Source organism: Dermacentor albipictus, chromosome 2, assembly GCF_038994185.2.
Source record: "Dermacentor albipictus isolate Rhodes 1998 colony chromosome 2, USDA_Dalb.pri_finalv2, whole genome shotgun sequence".
NCBI classification, from domain to species: domain Eukaryota; kingdom Metazoa; phylum Arthropoda; class Arachnida; order Ixodida; family Ixodidae; genus Dermacentor; species Dermacentor albipictus.
The window spans coordinates 204,998,283-205,018,540 of NC_091822.1; the positions used below are offsets into that span (position 1 = coordinate 204,998,283).

The 20,258-nt window shown below is 49.2% G+C and overlaps 3 protein-coding genes across 11 annotated transcripts in view; 1 reads left to right on the forward strand and 2 right to left on the reverse strand.

The window, feature by feature from the left end:
- The window catches only part of LOC135903397 (RNA-binding protein Musashi homolog Rbp6-like), a 1,054,134-nt gene that overhangs the window by 88,084 nt on the left and 945,792 nt on the right, over positions 1–20,258 (forward strand). The window lies entirely within an intron of this gene.
- The window catches only part of LOC135903398 (uncharacterized), a 267,763-nt gene that overhangs the window by 7,596 nt on the left and 239,909 nt on the right, over positions 1–20,258 (reverse strand). Inside the window, exon 1 of one of the 4 annotated variants that reach the window (XR_011512357.1) lies at positions 3,150–3,589. The exons of the other annotated variants lie outside the window; for them this stretch is intronic. The gene's annotated coding sequence lies outside the window, so the exon portion shown is untranslated. Of the gene's footprint in view, positions 1–3,149; positions 3,590–20,258 lie in introns of those variants that run through there. 4 annotated transcript variants of the gene reach the window in all.
- On the reverse strand, positions 13,879–16,329 carry LOC135903446 (uncharacterized). Of its 2 annotated transcripts, XM_065433772.1 has the most exons (3): positions 16,083–16,329; positions 15,363–15,457; positions 13,879–14,751 (listed from the first exon to the last, which is right to left on the reverse strand). In XM_065433772.1, exons 1-3 carry the CDS (start codon positions 16,263–16,265, stop codon positions 13,959–13,961), a joined length of 1,071 nt encoding a protein of 356 aa, XP_065289844.1. In that variant the 5' UTR covers positions 16,266–16,329; the 3' UTR covers positions 13,879–13,958. The 2 variants fall into 2 exon arrangements, with proteins under 2 accessions (XP_065289844.1, XP_065289843.1); XM_065433771.1 differs by having other exon boundaries at positions 13,879–15,457.

The window sequence follows — 20,258 nt, forward strand, 5'->3', positions numbered from 1 at the left end:
TGAGAATTCGTCGCCGTTCGCTGCTGAGGCCGTTCGCCGCGCCCACACAATCGTCGGGGCTCGCGTTGTGCGGAGGGGGGGGGGGGGGGGGGCGTTACTGTGGGGCCCGTTTCTTCGGGACCGCTGCCGGCGCCTTGCACTGCGCACACAGTGACGCGAGGTCATTTCGTGGAAATTTGCTTGCTCGGTGCGCACGCAAGTTTCCTTTAGCGACAGCAAAAAAAATGAAAACGTCCTTCTTCGGGAACCTGCCGGGTAGCAGACTTGACTGGGGGTTCACGACCACGGTTCCACGACGGACGGGAGCGGCCGTCCTCCGGCAGTCGACACCGCGGCGCACCTGCAGTCGCGCACTGTCGGCATCTGACACAGCGCGAGCGGCGGCCGGCCATAATCGCGTCGTCTAAACTTAGCTCGCCTGTCTCTCGGCGTCGTCCTCCCCGCCCTTGGCAGCCGCAGCTGAGATTTCGTGCGGCCCAATGCCGGGGCTAAATGGGAGCGGCTCGCGCCCGCTGCGACGCAAAATTCGCATTGCGCTTGCACCGATTGTAGTCGGCCACAGCGCCCGCGGGTCAGTACGCTCTTCTTGCGATTGGCCCTAATTGGCTGCCGCCTCATCGGTGGCCGTCACTGGCCTCGCCGGCAACCGTGTTCGCGCCTCTGCGAAGCCGCGTTGGTGTCTGCCCGGCCGCCGTTGCTCGCGCGTCTACGAAAGAACGCGTGCCCGCTCGTTCGTTGTCGCGCTGAAATGCAAAAAAAAAGAAAAAAGGACGCGCGAGGCCCCCTGAAGTGGAGTTCTCACATTCCGCAGTAGCCTCTTGGCGTTGGAGATGCGGCACGTGCAGTGCAGGCCCGCTGCAGCCTTGTGGCGCACCCGTCCGCGGAGCACGCGTAACGGCGACGTGGCACACGTGGTTCCCTCAACCGTTCCGTCCATCCTGAATACGAGACGCTTCTTTGCGACCCCTGGCTGTCGCGCCACATTCTGGCTTCACCACTCGTATACCGTGCACGTGTTTAACGTGGTGTGTGGTTTCCACCGTGGTGCAGGTCTTGTCTCGCGTTGCATAAAGTGTCTGCATTCGTTGTGTCTCGTATGCGGTACGTAACAACTGGCGCTGGGTTTGTTTTCGGACATGGCATGAAACAGGTACACAATTCTTTAAACAAATGTAATCTATGAAAGAGCACAGATTATTGGTTGGGCATTGTTAGGAGGTGGATCCACTGGTCAGTAACTTCCTGTACGTTCCTTGATCACACTAATTGCCTCATTTAATAGCTTATGTGGCCTTGCGTTCCATCTCTCTGATTGTTTAAGGAAACAGCCACAACTAGTTTGCTGAATGCGCGAACTGTTCCAGCCACAATGCGACAAGGCAGAGCTGAACGCTCCTTTGCTACTTGTGCTTCACCCCCCCCTGGAGGTTGCAAATGACTGCGGCGTATTCTGAAGCTGCAAGGATTAACACACTCAAAAAGGAGCTTGCGTATGGAGGCAGCCAATTTAGATCTCAGGAGACTGTAGTGGATTTAGAGCTGCCAGCGGCGATATTGGAACTGTGTACGGACCACGTGTGTTTGAAGGGGGTTGTCACGCATAGGTAACAGTAACATTCAATTTGCGCTAAGGTTATTAGATTGAACCGCTGACGCTGTATGTTTTTTTACGCTCGCGAGGTATATACATACACTTGCATTTTGCAACGTGAAGTCGCACTAATCAGCTACAGCACAGGTTAGGTGTTTCGCTTGAGTCATGGTAGAAGCTCGCGCGCTGATAGACGATAGTCGGACTGATGCCCGAAATGACGGCCGGTACTGACGAAAATGGGAGCAGTGAGCGTTAATGATGAGAGCGCCATGAAATGACACTGCGTCATTGTGTGGGCCGATGACAAGGGATGGCGAGGGACTTGACGGCCAGTAGAGGAAGATACCCACAGAGAAGAGAATTGTCATACGACGGTGGGGTGCAATATATGCGCTTCGTCACAGAACACGGGGAAGTAGGGAGACGGAAATTGAAGACTATGAGCAACACGAAAACGAGGTAAAAGAGGCAGCCGACGTTTCGAGAAGTGGACTTGTCCTCTTCAAGGCCTTGAAAAAGACAAGTCCACTTGTCGAAACGTTGGCTGCCTCTTTTACCTCGTTCTTGTCTTGGTCATCGTCTTCATAGAGCAGTGTTTCTCAAACTGCGAGTCATGACCGCCAAATGAGGCATAAGCGTTTTTCTGGGGGCCATGGAGGGTCCGCTATGTGTGTGAGCTATGTTCTGCTCGTCGGAACACAGATTGATTTTCAGCCTCGGTGCCCACATTCTTTCAACGCCTTTTTCTTTTAAGAGCAACAGACGTACATATATAGGTATATCACCCCTCAAGTTATGTGTACTATGCAGAGTGCGATATCAGTTTGGGGCACTACATAGACGGTGAGACAAACAGCGATCTAAACCTTCGGTCACCACAAACAAAAGTTGACATGAACACGGTTTCCCAAAGCGCAGCCAGTTTTGCGTCACCGAAACTGTAGAATTCGGGTTTAGCAGATGTGGTTGTTTCATGGAAAAAAATACATCTTTCTCATTAAAATACACGATTATATCAGTTAAGACATTAACAAGTATATTTCATAGTTTTCTCTGCTGTGTCTAATGTATTTAAATAAATGAAAATGTAAATGTATATGCATGCATCACTGAAAAAAGAAGTCGATATTTTGGAGGCTTATTAAGGGGGGGGGGGACCCGCCGTGGTTGCTCAGTGGCTATGGTGTTGGGCTGCTGAGCACGAGGTCGCGGGATCGAATCCCGGCCACGGCGGCCGCATTTCGATGGAGGCGAAATGCGAAAACACCCGTGTACTTAGATTTAGGTGCACGTTAAAGAACCCCAGGTGGTCGAAATTTCCGGAGTCCTCCACTACGGCGTGCCTCATAATCAGAAAGTGGTTTTGGCACGTAAAACCCCATAATTTAATTTTTTTTTTTTAAGGGGGGGGGGGGAGGGCGGTGTCATGGTGGGCTCGCTACGGCTAAAAGGGGTCGCGCGCTGACAAAGTTAGACAACCGCTGTCGCAGAAGTAAGTACGCGAACGAGCTACGCATCTGACCAGCTGTCAGGATAACTGCGCTTCACGACTCACCTGCACATTATATTTCCAGCAGCGGAATCGTCTTCGCTCAAGCCGGCTCGTTCTTTTAAAGCCACTCGCCCGCCGTGGAGCGAGCCACGGTGCGCAGCCGAGCTGCGTGCGCTGACCGTTCGGCGAGCGTCGTGCTGGCCTGGCAGTTTGTTCGACGGCCGCCGCGGAAAACGCGGAAGCCGGCCGCCTCTGCTTTCCGCAGTCAGCGGCGGCAGCCCCCGTGTTGTAGGCAATCATCTCGTGTTCTCAACTGCTTTCGGTGTTGCGTGATTACGGTCTGTGCGCTAGAATCCAGGGATGTAAACTGGATGGGCGTGGCCGGTCGTTTTCCCGCCGAAAAAACCCACCTGGCGCACGACGTGGTGCGCGTATACGGGACGCGTTCGCCCGAGCCGGATGACGGCGAATGCCCGCACGCGGCGCGCTGCCAGGGGTTCGCCCGCGCCGTGACGTAACCCATTCTACGCGCGAGGAGATATTCCGCGCGTTTTTATTAATAGGCCGCTCGCTCCCCTCTTTCGCTCGCGCGCAGACGTCACGAGGCCCGCTCGCGTAATTTGTTCCGCTTTCTTCCTCGCCGCATCGCCGGCTGGCGTCTGGCTCGTCCTGGCACTTCCTGCGCGCGGTGCGCCTTCTCGCGTCGCCCCCTCCCCTCGCCGTCGCCGAACGCCGAACGCTTTCTCGCCGCACCCGGCGATTGTGCAACGGCTGTTTGTGCTGCCGCTGACCTTTCCGTTTTCCGAACAACGGGCCATTAATGATGAAATTTGGGTTACCGCATGTGAAGGTGTTTCTTCGGTGTAGCGAAAAAAAAAAAAAAACAACACATGACACACGACATCTGCTTCTTACTGCGGTTGCAGCTCGACTGCCCTCATCGCCGTAATTTGGTGACGAGATTCTCCGTTTCACTGCTTCAACAGACCGTGTGAAGAGAACATCCAGGCGTTCATTCATTCATTCATTCATTCATTCATTCATTCATTCATTCATTCATTCATTATAAATGGTAAATGTTGACAACAAGTACTGGATAATGGCGGGTTCTCCGCAACGTTAAACAGATAAATGAATCAAGAATGGCGATAGCGGAAGTTCGACATCGCGTTCCCCATATTCTGACGCATAGTCTTGGACGACGCTCTTCAAGTCTTCACAAGAATTTCACAAACACTTCACAAATAGTCACTTTAGAAAAAGAGAAAGAAAATAGCTTTTGCACCTTTGTAATACCAAAGAGAACTCGTATTTTAGTCAAATGCACACACAAACACAAAATACCCACGGTAGTGCCCTACAAAAGAGCAACCTGCGTCATTTCAAAAGTACCCTCAGTGTGCGTGTTGTCGAGGGTACGTTGCCTGCACGACGATGTTTGCGCATGCGCAGCATGCTGCGTTCTTTCCAGCACCTTGTTCTTTGAGTGAACACTTTCAGACCGGAGAGCGTATTCCCGTAACGATTCTGTTAAGGCTCTTTGACGCTGACGACTGAAAGCGGTCGCGCGACTAAGTTGGTCGCAAATGGTCGCGTTTCTCGAAAAGCGACAATTTTTGGCCAGTCGCTCGCTGCTCGATTTTTCAGTCCCACGACTTTAGTCGCAAAATCTCTGAACCAACCAGATGTGCAGAAACAGGACGGCTGTGTACGCTGATGCTTATTTCACCTGGTGATGCGGTTGTGAGCAAATGGCGACTGGCCGGTGGCACTTACCGGTGTGATTGAGGCTCGCTAACACCGGCGACTGACAGCGGTCGCGCGACCAAATAAAAAGAAAGAAGGAAGCAGGTGCATCTTGCTAGACTATAGTTCACGCATATCGACCGGCCAGTATAATGTAAGACATAACAGAAAACGCTAAGTAGTGCCGCATGTTCTGTCGTTCCTATCTTAAACTACGCAGGTCAAACCAGTCGAAAGAAGTGATCATTTACGGACTATACACTCACAGGTGGCCCCATAAAGTCCCACCACCATTTCACACGACGCAAACTACATTCGTACAAATATATATATATATATATATATATATATATATATATATATATATATATATATATATATATATATATATATATATATATATATATATATATATGTCGTAAGAAGACAACAAACACTGACACCAAGGACAACACAGGGGAAATTACTTGTGCTTAATAAATGAAATAAAGAAACTCTAAATGAATGGAAATTAAAGTGGATGAAAAAACAACATGCCGCAGGTGGGAACCGAACCCACAACGGTCGCATTTCGCGTGCGATGCTCTACCAATTGAGCTACCGCGGCACTGTTTCCCCATCCACTTTCTTGGGTATTATGTGTCCTAGTAGAACCCTGGGAGTGTTAGCCAGCGCCACCACTCACAGACCCTGGCGGTGGACGTGGAACGTGTTTCTTGCCGCAGGCGTCACGAGAACGTGATCTTTTTGGGTGAAAGCAACTGGTCAATAAACCAATATATGCTACCTGAAGGCATCAATGTAGCAGGATTCGAGACCCTCGTTTTGTAATGAACGAGAAGAAAGGGAGTTAACCGAGGGACCCAATTTTTATTAGTCTTGTCATAAGAAGACAAGAAACACTGACACTAAGCACAACATAGGGGAAATTACTTGTGCCTAATAAATGAAATGAAGAAACTATAAATGAATGGAAATTAAAGTGGAATAAAAAAGAACATGCCGCAGGTGGAATATATATATATATATATATATATATATATATATATATATATATATATATATATATATATATATATATATATATATATATATATGAAGGACATGAAGGTTTAGTAAAGTTGGTTATTCAGGTCATTAAAGAAATAACTAGTAATTGGTTTGCTCAACTGTGTTGCATGTTATAACCTGCAGGGGACCACGCTCGTCTGCATTTCAGCGCCGCCTCAACGGTATACACGACTAGGCTATAGCCCAGGCAGCCGGGCGGGCGCTCTTGATATAGTGCGGCTGCACCGACAAGCCGTCGCCGATGAGCCTGTTCCCCATCTGCCGTTCCCTCTCTAAGAAAGGAAACTTCCGCCAGCATATATCGGACATTCGGCAACGGATTCCGCCCTCCTGCGCCTTTGCAGTTCCGGCGCAACAGAGGCGAATACGCGCATCGTTTTGAAGACGTGCTCGGTTGCGACGCCGGCTGAACAATTCCTCTCGCGTCTCGTACGCCGTCGCCAGCTGCTGGGACTTGAACCTCGACCGCCGTTGCCGTACACACGCGTCAAATACTCAGCCGCGGCGCGACGGTTTGCGCTGTGACGGTTGCACTGCTTCCGGGACCACGGTGACAAAGTGGGAGAGGGCCGCCCGAGTCGCCGTGGAGGAAGACGACGACGAGCGCGCGAGAAGTGACACGAACGCGTCTCGCTGCCGCGCGACTTCTACTCCGGCGCCGGATTTTCCGCTTTATTTATTTATTCATTTATTTATTTAACGTATTTTCATGGCCCGAAGGCGTTTACAGAAAGGAGTGGGTGAGTATAACAAAATATTTGTGCAAGATGCTAGCACATATTCCACGTGGCGTTTCATGAATGGCGGTTTCGAAGGCGTCGGTGTCCAGGGTGGCTGCGACGGTGGCGGGAAGGTGGTTAAAATCTTTGCTTGAGCTAGGGATGAATGCATTGCTGCAAAGTTTAGTACGTGAAGACGGCACACCAACTTTGAAACTGTGGTCAGAGCGAGAGGGTATGTATGACGGGTGGATGATCAGCTGTCCTTTCAACAAAGGGTTGTGGTGGCAGATTTTATGAAAAAGCGAAAGGCAGAAGCACCTACGACGGAAAGAAAGTTCGGACAAGTTATGTGTTGTTTTCATTCAAGAAACGCCAGCATATCGGGAGGAGTTTGATAGGACGAAACGCGCTGCACGATTTTGAATGGCTTCTATGCTGCTTATGCGTGTAGCGGTAGCCGGGTCCCAAATGGCGCGTGCGCATTGTAGTTTGGAGCGAACTAATCTTTTGTAGAGAGTTCGCTTCAGTGACGATGGTGCGGATGAGAAGTTTCGGCGCAAATAGCCCAACATGCGGTTGGCATTCCTGCATGTAATGTCGACATGCATGTGCCAGCAAAGGTTTCTGGTGACGTTTAGTCATTGGGTCATGTTTAAATCAGTAGCTATATATAATGCGGTCGGATTATAATAATATTATCAATAATAATTTGGAGCACGCTTAAGCTTCTCCTTTAAGAGTATGTTGATGGATGCATATAGGACTGTATGCTGTAGATTTTGACAATTTGACGTGATCTCTTTCCATTTTCTAACATATTTCCCTGTATATTGTTGTTTCCGCTGTGCGAAATCGAGTAGCCGTCACAATTATAAGGTGACTACGTCTTTTTCTTTTATTTTCATTAAAAAAATAAAGGAAGCTTTAGCTCGGGCTCAACTCCGACCTTGCCTGTACAAATAAAGTTAAAGCGCAAGAACGTTTCTCTGAGATAACTCCTGGACCGATTTTAATTAAATTTGTTGCATTTGAGAGACAAAGCTAAATTCTAGCGATTGTGTGAAGCCTGAAGGGCTGAAGTTTGTTAGAAAGATTTTCAAAAATTTGAAAGTGTGAAAAAAAAATAGAAGCACAAAGTTTACAACTTAATAGCTCTGCATCAGGAACAGATATCGCGGTTATTTAAACGGCACCCATTAGATCATTGAAAGCGGACAAACTCAATATGTCATTTTATATTTTACGTGAATTTGTTATGCTGTGTACAAGGGCTCTGCAAAAGCTGTATTTTCGTATTACTAAATTTCTTGAATTTCGTGTACAACACATCAATTTTGTGCGCTTCCGATGTACTATTAGATGCAATTCACAGGATTGTGATATAATTTTTCATTGCTGAGTTACAGAGTTGTAAACTTCATAGTGTTGCTTCCTGAAAAATTTCAATTTTTGCCAAGCTTTAACGAAACATTGGCAATGTAAATGAAAAATTCGAAACAAACAGTCACTACATTTTAAGTTCTCTTAAATGCAAGAGGCCTCGCCAAATATGGTGCAGTGTTTACCGAGGAAAATGAATTCTCTTTTTACATCTACTTAGATAGGAGCACCCGAGCTAATGCTTCCGCTTAAGAGTGGAACGCGATAACATTCAAAGACCCCTTACTGCTTCTGACGCTTCCCGGCAACTGCAGCTTATATAACGTTTACCGGGAAACGCTGGCTGCGAACGCTTAAACACGAAGGCGAGCTTCCTGGTAGAAACGCAGCCAGGACATCGAGGCACCCTGGCAGCCGCCGGAGAAGAACGCCTCCCTCGTCTCACTTCCCTGCCTCGCGCGCCACTCTCTAAAAACCGCTGCACCCCTTGGGGTGTATATTTGCCACACAACGATAATCGTCATCTGTCATGTCCGCATTTCCTTTCTATAACGCGGCGAGCCCGGCACTTTCCAGTAACGAATGGCATGCGCGTTATCAGCATGACGTAGCATTCCCGACAGGAAAGTAACGAGCGCAGCGTTTTCAAGAAAGGAATTGCGGGTAAGACAGATGACGATTATTGTTGAGTGGCAAATATACACTCCAAAGGGTGTAAACTTTTCTTGGAGCGCGCATCCCGACCGCGTTCCTCTCGCTCGCGCACGCGAGATTCACCCGCGCCCGCCGGCTCGTCCTTGCACGCGTTCACCTGGACTTTCCATACATATGATATCGCAATAATAATAATAATAATAATAATAATAATAATAATAATAATAATAATAATAATAATAATAATAATAATAATAATAATAATAATAATAATTGTGCAGATCCCACGCGCTGTGGGAATCGACGTTATTCGAAGCCTTTCGCAGGCAGCTGGCTGTGCAGCACTGTTTGAGGTTCCGCAAAGCGTTGCCAGGCTGACCGATGTGTTTGTGGAAATCCAGTATTTGCTTGTACGATGCCAGTACATTGAACTGTAATCAATAACGCGAAGGCGCGTGTCTCTCACGACAGCCGCATGACGACGACGACGGTAGAACCGCGGTTGCGCGGTTTCTACGAATGATTCAATTCGTGCGAACCGGGGTGAAAGACGGGCGAGAAATGCTCGCTCACGGCAGCGCGTTGTGCCAGCTGGAGGACAGAAATGGACGGCGACACCGTTTGCGCAACCCTGCGTGCTTTTATAACCATTCGGACGAGTGCCTAGTCGTGACGACGCTGCCACGGCGAAATTCGATGCAGCGTCGCCGGACACTACATGTGCGCCAGGAAAGAGCGGGCCTTGTTTGGTTACAGGCGGCCTGGCGACTCACATATGGGACGTCCAGTACGAGCTTCAAGAGGAACGAGGAGGTGGCGCTCGGAAATCAACCATCGTGGGAGACTCGCTTTTCCGATCGAACGGCCTCCGCCTGCAGTCTTCTGCTGTCGAAGTACCGGGAACTTCATACGCGTGTCACCTGGCTCCAGCGCCCGCGAGAATCGGATAGGAGGGTATACGATGCAACGACCATCGCGGCATCACGATCATATAGCCACCGGCGCAATATAGGCAACTTAGTCCACTTGGTTGGCAGAAGTAACTGTTAATTAAGGGAACATGAGACATCCACCCAATCCCAGCAATTGCTACGAAGTAAACCCATGGATACGGGTTCTTCGAAAGAAAAGCCCCGCAGTTGACCCCGCTGCATCTCCTCAATAAACATTACGTTCTTTATTTGTGTGTTGTTCTTGATACTTATTACCCCGTTTTGAAGTTTCTCGTTCTTGTCGGGCCCCACCATGTAATGCCCGATTCTGCGCCCTTAGGCTAAATAAATAAAATGAACATGAAATGAAATGTGACCCGCCGTGGTTGCTCAGTGGCTATGGTGTTGGGCTGCTGAGCACGAGGTCGCGGGATCGAATCCCGGCCACGGCGGCCGCATTTCGATGGGGGCGAAATGCGAAAACACCCGTGTACTTAGATTTAGCAGCACGTTAAAGAACCCCAGGTGGTCAAAATTTCCGGACTCCTCCACTACGGCGTGCCTCATAATCAGAAAGTGGTTTTGGCACGTAAAACCCCAAATATTATAATTATTATATTATTAAATGAAATGTGGCCACGTCATGTGACGCGGGTGCGAAATCGCCGAGGTGGCCAACGCAGCCGCTCCCGTGGTGCGGCGCGTCGCACGCGCTCGGCGCATTCCGGCGTGGGAGGCCGGCCAAGGCCAACCGGCCGCTTCCGCGCCGCTGCTTTCAGTCGAGTGTCCTCGGCCGACCGTCGCTTTTCATTCCGTTTCTTTTCTCTCTCTCTGTGATTACGAAGGGGATGTCGGCGCACGAAGGAGGCGCCGGCTACGTTTTGACGCCCGAAGAAGTGCTCTTCCCCGCACAAATACAAAGCGACGGTGCAAGCAAAACACTGATATTTAAGCAAGGCTCTCGTGCAGTACGACCGCACGGTGTGCGCGTGCACCCTCTAATGGCGTCCGACTATATAAGCAACGAAGCTCGTGGAGATTACTTTTGTGAAGTATATGTTGGCCGGCGCGTACTCCTTTAAAGTGGGCGGCCCCAATTTAGACACTTACTGCAATCGTCACTAATGTGACGATTGCAGTACGTGTCTTCGAGGGACGAGGCCATTCTAGCAAAAGAAAGAGGGAGGTTAACCAGAGATTATCTATGGTTGTATACACTGTGCGGTGGGAGGGGGAAAGGGGTGCTGTGGGTGAGAGGAAAGGAATGCGAACAGGAAAAGAAGTTTCGCCCGAAAGGCGATCGCACCGACTGCGATAGCAAACGAGTCGGTAGCTATGCGAAGTAAGGATAGTAGATTATTTATGGGCCGTATGAACTTGTAAACATTCGCTTACTAACTAAATTAACAGTGATATGATGTGCAAGCGCGACTGAACGAGGACATAGAAGGAAACAGACACAGAGAGAAAGCGCTGTCTCTGCGTGTCTCTTTCTTTCTAAGTTCTCGTCCAGTCGCGCATACACAGTCTATCATGGATTCAAACCAACTAGCCCGCCAACGTGTTTGAACTAAATTAACAAGCGCGCGGAAACTCGCTGTGAAAAATGCTGGAGTGAGGAATCGCGGCAGCAGCAAGTGAATTGACATTGACTTTCCTGCATCTCTCCTGCTTTCAAGCTACGGCGCCCACACTGCCGCACCGCACGCACGCACACGCACACGCACACACGCACGCACGCACGCACACACGCACACACACACACACACACACACACACACACACACACACACACACACACACACAGTACTTAACTCTTCCTGTTGGCGCTGCCATGCAGTCTACGAAAGCGTTACATAGTGTTACACAGTGTCAACGTCGCACCAATTCATTCTTGAAGAAAAAAAATATTATACTAATATATATATATTTAAATTTGTTCCTGGTGTGCTAAATGGAACATGGATTGGAACGTAGCAAAATGTTATCATGTTCATTTTACGAACAAAAAGAAAAATACATCTAGTTCATACTATCTAAATAATGTTTTAGTGCAATGCGTTGACGAAGTCAAATACCTGGGCGTCACTTTAACTGCGGCATTAGATTGGACATTCCACATTGGCATAACAAGCGCTGAAGCATGCCGCCTTTTGCACCTTTTCCAGAGGAACTTCAAGTATGCGCCCAAACCTTTCAAGGAAGCTTTATATCATACAAACATTAGGCCGGTGTTAGAATACGCTTGCGCAGCATGGGGCCCCTTCACAAAAGTTCTTGAATATAAGTTAGAGCGTGTTCAGAAAAGGGATACAAGATTCGTCATGGGCATCTGTGACTAGAAAATTAGAGGTTCGCGAATCAGGCAATATCTGGAGTGGAAGTTGATGTCCACACGCAGAAAAATTAGGTTAAAGCTTTTAGACAACATTAACCGCGGTAACACAGGAATCGATAAAAACATATATTTGAAATCACGTCATTATCAGTCTAAGAGACGCGATAATTCCAAGAACATAAGGGCCTACCAAGCTCGTATTAATGTATTTAAGTTTTCATTCTTTCCGCGAACAATTGCAGAATTGAATTCGCTCCCGGATGAGATAGTGTTTGCACCCAGTTTTTCATCTGCCACAGAGAACTTTACATGAATCTGTTTTAGACAATATTTCCAGTGTGCCGTTGTATGCATTGTGTAACAAATTTTATAATTGGATGTTTCTGGTATTGGATGTGTTGTATTTCTCTCTAATTACGATGATTGTATTTTTAATGCGATAACTGATATGATAGTGCTTTCCGCGAAGTTCAATCTTTGACCTTCATGTTTGTAATTAACCCCCCTACGATAATGCCCAACTCGGGCGCTGTAGGTGTTTATAATGAATAAATAAATAAATATTCTTTGTCACACAGTGTAAAGTCACAATTTGTCACAAAGTACGGTTTAAGTAACGCGACAATTCCTCCATAACGGCTCGCGCTGATGTTCGTGTAGGCGAGTTTTCCGAGGATGTTGTTTCCCGTATGTGTGCTTGTCCAGTTCGTCTAGCGCGACTGAGCAGGTCTTTGCAGGTTGAAGCCATTCTAGAAGGTTCTTTCAGGGTTGCCAACCTTCCGAATTTAGCGGGACAGTCGCTACCTTTAAGTAAAGGTACCGCGGCCCGACTCAGTCCGGACGGCCAAGGGTCCCGACATTAGATTTTTTTTTTCATTTGGATAACAATAAACTAAACCACATTTTCTTTTTTTTAAGTGACTGGCAACTGGTTTTGACAAACGTGGTTTTGTCTTTGTCGTGGTTCCACCGGTTCTCTATCTACCCACGCGGTTATTCTATTGTGTTTTGTGGATGTGTGCTCTCGTTTCTGGCGCAATTTCTTATAGAAGCACCGCACGGCGTACACCCGCCGTTAATGGCGCCCAACTGTCCTCTAAGCGTCGAAGCTGATGAAGAACACTTCTGTGAGGCGTATGCTGGCCGGCGTACTTCAATTTAGGCCCATTAATGACGATTGCAGTAAGTGTCCTCGAGGGACGAGGCCATCCTAGAGAGGCACGAGAAAGAGGGAAGCTAACCAGAGATTATCTGTGGTTGGATGCCATGGGAGGGGAAAAGGGGTGCTATAGGTGAGAGGAAAGGAATGCGAAAAGAAGTCGCAGTTTCGCCCGAAAGGTGAAGCACCGATGGCGATAGCAAATTAGTCGGTAGCTATACGAAGTAAGGGTAGTAGTTTTATCGGCCGTAGAAACTTTGTAAACAAGTTCATAAACCGTTTCCGTATACTTCTCCCTAAAAACGAGCGTCACACAACAGGAAAGTTTGGTTTGAACAATCGCTAAGAGGTATCAATCAGCACCTGCTAATATTTCTGTCGACCATACCGCCAAATCGGCGAAGGAAGGAGTCGCTACCGGCTGGTGGGCATCGCGCCTGCAAGATGGCTGTGTAAAAAATTGGAAAAAAAATAACGTGCTGGAAAGAAGAGGCGCCTGCGAGAACAGCTTTCTCGTCGATAACAAGAGAAATGAGTATGATAATGGAATGAGACCGGGGTCATAGCACGGCACCCGTGTGGGGAATATCAAATGTATAGCTTAAATACACAAGGCAGGAAATATTGGCAAAATACTCGCTGTAAAGTCTTACAAAGATGTGAAATTAACTTGTTGTAATAGGGGGGAGGAAAAATATTTTGAGTGGAGTTTTCTACAGAACAGTTAAATGCCTCTAAGGCTCGATGTGCGCATACAGAATTGTTCGATAAAACCTGTATCAGTCGAGGTGGCCAGCGACCAAATGCTCTTTATTGCTGAACGTACAGTGCTTTTATAGCCGCAAGGGGTGTGGCAACCAAGGCGCATATCTAATCTAGGCGAGCACGATGAATCGCTGCACCAGGCATGGCACGTGCGTCATTCCCGATACATCTTCCCTCCTGTGGAGAATAGATGCCAAGTACTTGGTTGAAATTGCGGTCGTACCGCAGCCGCTGCGGTGGTCTCCTATCTCTGGTAGATCGGCGCAATGTAAGAGCCTGCGGAGCCGTTGAGCTCACAGTCGGTCCAGTCGTAGTCACGGGCGGCGGCGCCTGCGGAATGTTCTCGGAGCTCACAGGCGAGTCTCCAGTTGCAGCTGGTGTCGTGGGTTGCAGTGCTTCACACGCTCGTTCGCTCTCCCGGTCGTCACATTCGAGGGCTTCTTGCTGGAACAGCTCACCAGTTGGAAGCAGATGCTGTCGGTTGCGACGTAGCACTCTGTTGTCCTCGGTAACTACTCGATAAGACCTCGGTGCAACTGCTTCGGTAACTTGAGCTCGGCGATTCCATGTCTTTTCCTGTACTCTCACGACATCGCCGGTATTGAGAGGTGGTAATGTTCTCCCCCGAGTGTCTGCCTGGGCTCGCTTGAATACTGGTATGCTTGGCTGCTGCCTGAAGTCTGGGAGTGGAGTGCGAAGCCTCCTGCCCTGCAAGAGTTCACCAGGGGAGCGGCCATCTTCGAGCGGAGTGGATCTGTAGTTGAGCAACCCCAGCCAGAAGTCTTGTTTTGTTTCTTCAGTTTTCTTTAGGATTCTTTTCACAATCTGAACCCCCTTCTCAGCGAGTCCATTCGATCGCGGGAACTCGGGGCTCGACGTGACGTGGCTGAAGTCGTACCTGGATGCAAAAAGAGCAAATTCATAAGACGAAAACTGCGGCCCATTGTCCGTGTGGACTTCCATTGGAATGCCGTATCTTGAAAAGATGGCGCTCAACTTCTCAATTACGGCACTGGATGTTGTACGAGTCAGCTTCTCCACTTCCGGGAAGTTCGAATGGGCATCAAAAACGGACAGGTACGAGCTGCCTCCGTACTGAAAAATGTCAACGCCCACGCGGTACCATGCATGGGCCGGTGTAGGTCTGATCATAAAAGGCTCACTTTGCTGTTTGTACGTATATTTGCGGCAAACTGCACAACTCTGCAACAGGTTTTTGATATCAGAGTTCAGCCCTGGCCAGAACACTAGGCCCCTGGCTCTTGCTTGGCACTTGTTCAAGCCCATGTGTCCCTCATGAATACGTTCGAGAACTTCCTTTCGCATTGGCTTCGGGACTACAACTTTGCTGCCTTTAAATACAATGCCTTTAATCAATGAGAGCTCGGACGCGAATGGCTTCATTATACCCACAATGTCACCGTGGCCATTAATGTAGCGCATCACTGACTGCAAGTCCTGATCATTCGCCGTTGCTTTGGCCAGACGGGCCAGTGTTCTAGCGCTTACCAAGGTTGACATGACTGCAACCGCGTGGACCTCCACATCTTCCGTGTCGTCGGAGTAGTCCTTAGTCGCTGTCCCTGGAGCCCTTGATAGCATGTCTGCGAGAAAGAATTTCTTTCCTGGTACATACTGCAGTTCAAAATCATAAGCCATTAGCCTCAAGAAAAAACGTTGAAGCCTGGGTGGCATATCACTGATTCCTTTCGCTGCAACACCAAGCAGTCGACGGTGGTCAGTCTCGATAACAGTTTTACGTCCGTATACGAAGTGATGAAATTTTTCACAGCCGAACGTTATCCCCAATGCTTCCTTTTCAATCTGCGAGTACCTCTGCTCCGAGTTGGCCATTACACGCGAGGCATAAGCGACTGGCCGCCAGTTTTCACCGTGGCGCTGTAAAAGTGCAGCCCCCAAACCATTCTTTGATGCATCTGCCACGATTTTAGTTTCTCTGGCTGGGTTGAAAATAGCTAGAAAATAGACACCAATTTGGTCGCTGATTAAGGAATCAGCTATTTCCGAAAAATTGCAGCTTCTTGCTTGTTTTCTGAGGTCCCGCAAGAAATGCTCGAATGACTCCCCTTCGCCTTGCACTCTGGATCGGAATATGTACCGCTCATAGACTTCATTCTGTTGTTCTTGGCAGTACTCCTTGAATTTCTTAACAACGGTAGCATAATCTTGCTTGTTCTCGTCCCCAAGAAAAAGGAAGTTGTTAAATACCTCCAATGCGTCGTCTCCGGCAGTGCTGAGCAGCAGTGCTGTTTTGGCGGCCGCGGTTCGGGGCTCTTTTGGCGATTCCGTTGCGTCCAGAAAAAGCTCGAATTTCTGCTGGAACAATTCCCAGTTCTTGGCGATATTCCCAGACAACAGTAGTGGTTCAGGAAGCTTCAGCAGTTGCTCCATTGTGTTTCCATCGGCGTGAGCTACCCCACTTCTGACACCATGTATCAGTCGAGGTGGCCAGCGACCAAATGCTCTTTATTGCTGAACGTACAGTGCTTTTATAGCCGCAAGGGGTGTGGCAACCAAGGCGCATATCTAATCTAGGCGAGCACGATGAATCGCTGCACCAGGCATGGCACGTGCGTCATTCCCGATACAAAACCTGGAATATTTAATGAAGGTACGTAATGGCTGCAGGCTGTACGCAGCGGCGCGAGCAGACCGTATCGCAAGAACGAGAGTGTACGGAGAGCGACGTGGTGACACGTTCGCGGAGAAGTTCGATAGCTTCGCTATGTATAGTCATTGCACTGCAGGCCTTAAAAACGTGCTAATTTATCTCTACACGACTACTGCGACGTTCTGAATACCTATTTCTACGCCACGCTTGTGAATAGTCACTCACAGGCACCGTTCAACCCCCCCCCACCCCCCCCCCCTCTATAACTCCTTCTTCTCGGACCTGCTGATAAGGCATTGAAATGTGATAGAATGTGGTCTCCTCATTTCGCTCTCTGCCGTTCCACTCCGGTCGAGCATACTGCCCTCGCGCCAACAACTCCGAGAGGACAGCCTCGCGGCCCGTCTATTTCCGTTCCCTGCACATGTGTGCGCCACCTGCCGGGAAGGAAGCGGCACCCCGCGCCGGTCCCGGGTTAGACCTGCGCCAGACCGAACGAACATGCGGAACGCAAGGCCCTGTTCGCTCGGTCTGAATAGCAAAGCGCCTGCTTGGATCTTCACTCCGCCTTCATGTCACCTTGGGTGATTTACGGGCCAAATTCTGTGCTCGCGGTTCGAAGCGAAATCGTTGCGCTTGTTACTTATGCGCGGCGAGCTCTGGGACCTTACATTGGCTCCTCGAGAGCCGTGCGTCCTCGACCAGCGCCGCCGCCTCGCTCCGAATGCAGCGGCCACTCGACCGAGTCGTGCTCGCTTCGCTCAGACGTGGCTCCCGGAGCGCGTCGTGGTGGGCCAGTCGATTCGCTCGGTGAACTCTCGCGCGTTCGGCACCGCGAGCGCGAACCCGGCAGCCGTGCTCGACCGCAGAAGAACGCGGCGTCCAACCCGAGCAATGCCTCCGCTGGACGGCTGTGCGCAGGACTCACTCAAAAAAAAAAAGAGAAAAGTTTACGCCTTTTGGGTTGTATTCGGTCCCCAAACAATAATCGTCATCTGTCTTGCCCGCATTTCCCTTCTTTAACGCGGCGAACCCGGCACTTCCAAGTCACGAACGGCATGCGCGACATCGGCAAGACAGAGCATTCTCGACAGGAAAGTAGCGAATGCTGCCTTTTCAAGAAAGGAAACGCATGCAAGACAGATGACGATTATTGTTGTGTCGCAAATACACACCGCAAAAGATGTACATTTGTTTAACGGTGTACCCTTAAGAGAGAGCTGTGCCTCGGGCCGAACTCCGATGCGACCTATTCAAATACATGTAAAACGCAAAAACGCTTTTCTGAGATAACTCCTTGACTGATTACAATGAAATTTGTTGTAAGTGAGAGAGAAAGTTCAATTCTAGCGACTGTTGGAAGTGGAATCTCGATAAAAGAATTTTAAAGATTTCGCAAGTTCGAAAAATATAGACGTACAAAGTTTATAAATTAATAGCTCTGCATCAAGAACAGATGTCACGGTTCTGTAAACGGCTTCCATTAGGTCCTCTCAAAGCGGACGAATTCAGTATGTCAATTTATATCTTACGCGAATTTGTTACGTCGTGTACAAGGGCTCTCCAAAAGCTGCATTTCAATATTACTAAATTTTTTCAGATTCCTGTGTAACGTGTCAATTTTGCCAGATTTAGATGTGCTATCAGATGCAATTAGCAGAATGGTGCTATCATATTTCCTTGCAGAGTTACGGAGTTGTAAACTTGATCGTTTCGTTTTCTGAAAGTTTTCAATTTTTGCAAATTTTTAATAAAAAATTGACGACCTACATCACAAATTTGAAACCAACAGTCAATAGATTTTAAGCTTTTTTTTTAAATGCAACAAACTTCGTCAAATTTCGTGCCGTGGTTGCCGAGAAAAACAAATGATCCTTTTTGCATTTATTTATAGATAGGAGCACCCACGGGTTGTCAGTATTGGGTGCTCAATCCCATCGCTCGTGATCCGTTGTCAAGATTCGAGTCCAGCATGAATTCGAAGGTAGTTGGCCCATGCCGTCGTCCAACTTATCCACGCTGAGGACGTTGATGAAGGGAAGGACTGCTTCTCATCGAGAACGAGCAATATGGGTTTATTTACAGTATTTACATGCAGTTCATCAGCCTAGCATGACTGCGAGAGAAAGTACGTCAGTTTAACACGACTGCTTGAGAGAGTGTCTCAGCCCAACATGACTGCTTAAGAAACGTGTGTCGAGCATCCGCACAACAGCAGTTTTATACACTCGGTCCTCCCGCGATACAAGGTGACGCGAACGTTCGTTTAGCCATCGTAAACCAGCCGCCTCTCCGCGGGACGATTTACACACACACATGCACACCCACACGCGTTCACGGTTCGAAACCGACACCATACGAATTTCGTAGAACTCGGAGGGGAACCGAGTAGCACGCCCGGGTAGCCATTGTCCTGCGTCTTGGTCGGCGCGTGGGGAGGGGCCTTCGTCGGCGTTCCCGCGGCAACTCCCCCACTCATAGCAGAACAGGGAGGCGTTGTCGTGTTGCGCACAAAGCCTGCTTCGTCGAACTCCTTCAGTCACAACGGCGATGAGGCTAGAGGGTGACGGTGGCGGTTTCAGCACTAAGCCTGCTTCGTCAAACGCATCCTAGCCGAAACGACGGAGAGTGGAGGATGCGCGCATTGTTCCCGACACAAAGTCGACTTAGTCACGCCGTGGCTAGAAGTTGGCGGCGGCGTTCCAAGATGAGGTTGCCACCGCTGGCGTAAATGGCTGGCAAACTTGCACTGCAGCTGGCCGTTCTTAACAGGGCTTAAGTTTCCTCGTAAGCTCTACGGGGAATTTCTTTCCCAAATCGCAGTGCGGCAGCCTGTCGGAGGTCGCGTTCCTCCGTTTTCCGCGCTGTGGAGGCCGAAATATGAGAGAACAGAATAGCCTAAAGATTTTACGCATGCTCATCGCGCCATATCTGTAGTCTTTCTTCCGCGTGAACTATTTCTCTTTGGCCGTGGTCAGTTCGGCTAATATTGCGCTCGTTATATCAAGTCAAGGCCCGCATTGACAGAACCATTAGAACGGTGGTCAAGTATATACAATCTGGCCGTCGTGACAGCGAATACCAACTTGTTGCGACCAACCGGAAGTCTGAACCAGCTTTGTCTGCATGGAGGAGCCACGACTGTTAGCTTCCCTGCTCGCGTCACTGACTGAATGGGAACGTCGCGGAAGTGTAGTGACCATGGGCTCCTCCCTACTTTGGAGCAGGCTCTCGTTACCGATTGGTTGACACGACGAGCCTTTCGGTTCGCTGCAAGGAGTTGATAAAGAAGAATATATTAGCGCAGGCACCCAGTCAATGACAATCCGTTCTCATTCAAGAAGAATATTTTAGGCAGGGGGGAAGGAAAGGAGGGATGCCAGCCTCATTGGCGAGCGAATTCTCCGTGAAGCCACTCGCTTCGCTCACAGCATCGGCCCGACACGTGACCCCCGAGACTCGGCCTACTGGCCCACAATGTTTGGTAGGGTTCAATCGATTGGCACTTGTTCGGTTGGCCTGCCGTGGCTTTCCCTGCAAAACGGGAGCACTAAAACCAACCGCGTGCTCTGACGTGACCATCGCGTGTTGGGCAGATACGTTTGGTTTCCGTCGCGTTGCTCAAGTGCCCCTTTCCCGTGTCTGCAGGCCTCCTATTCCGCGAGCAGTGGCACGGTTCCTACAGCGCTCCAAACACCCGAAGAAGCGGCAATTCCGTGTCGCCCCACGCCGATGCGCAGGGTGCGCCTCCCCCTGGCGAGCGCGTCGTCACC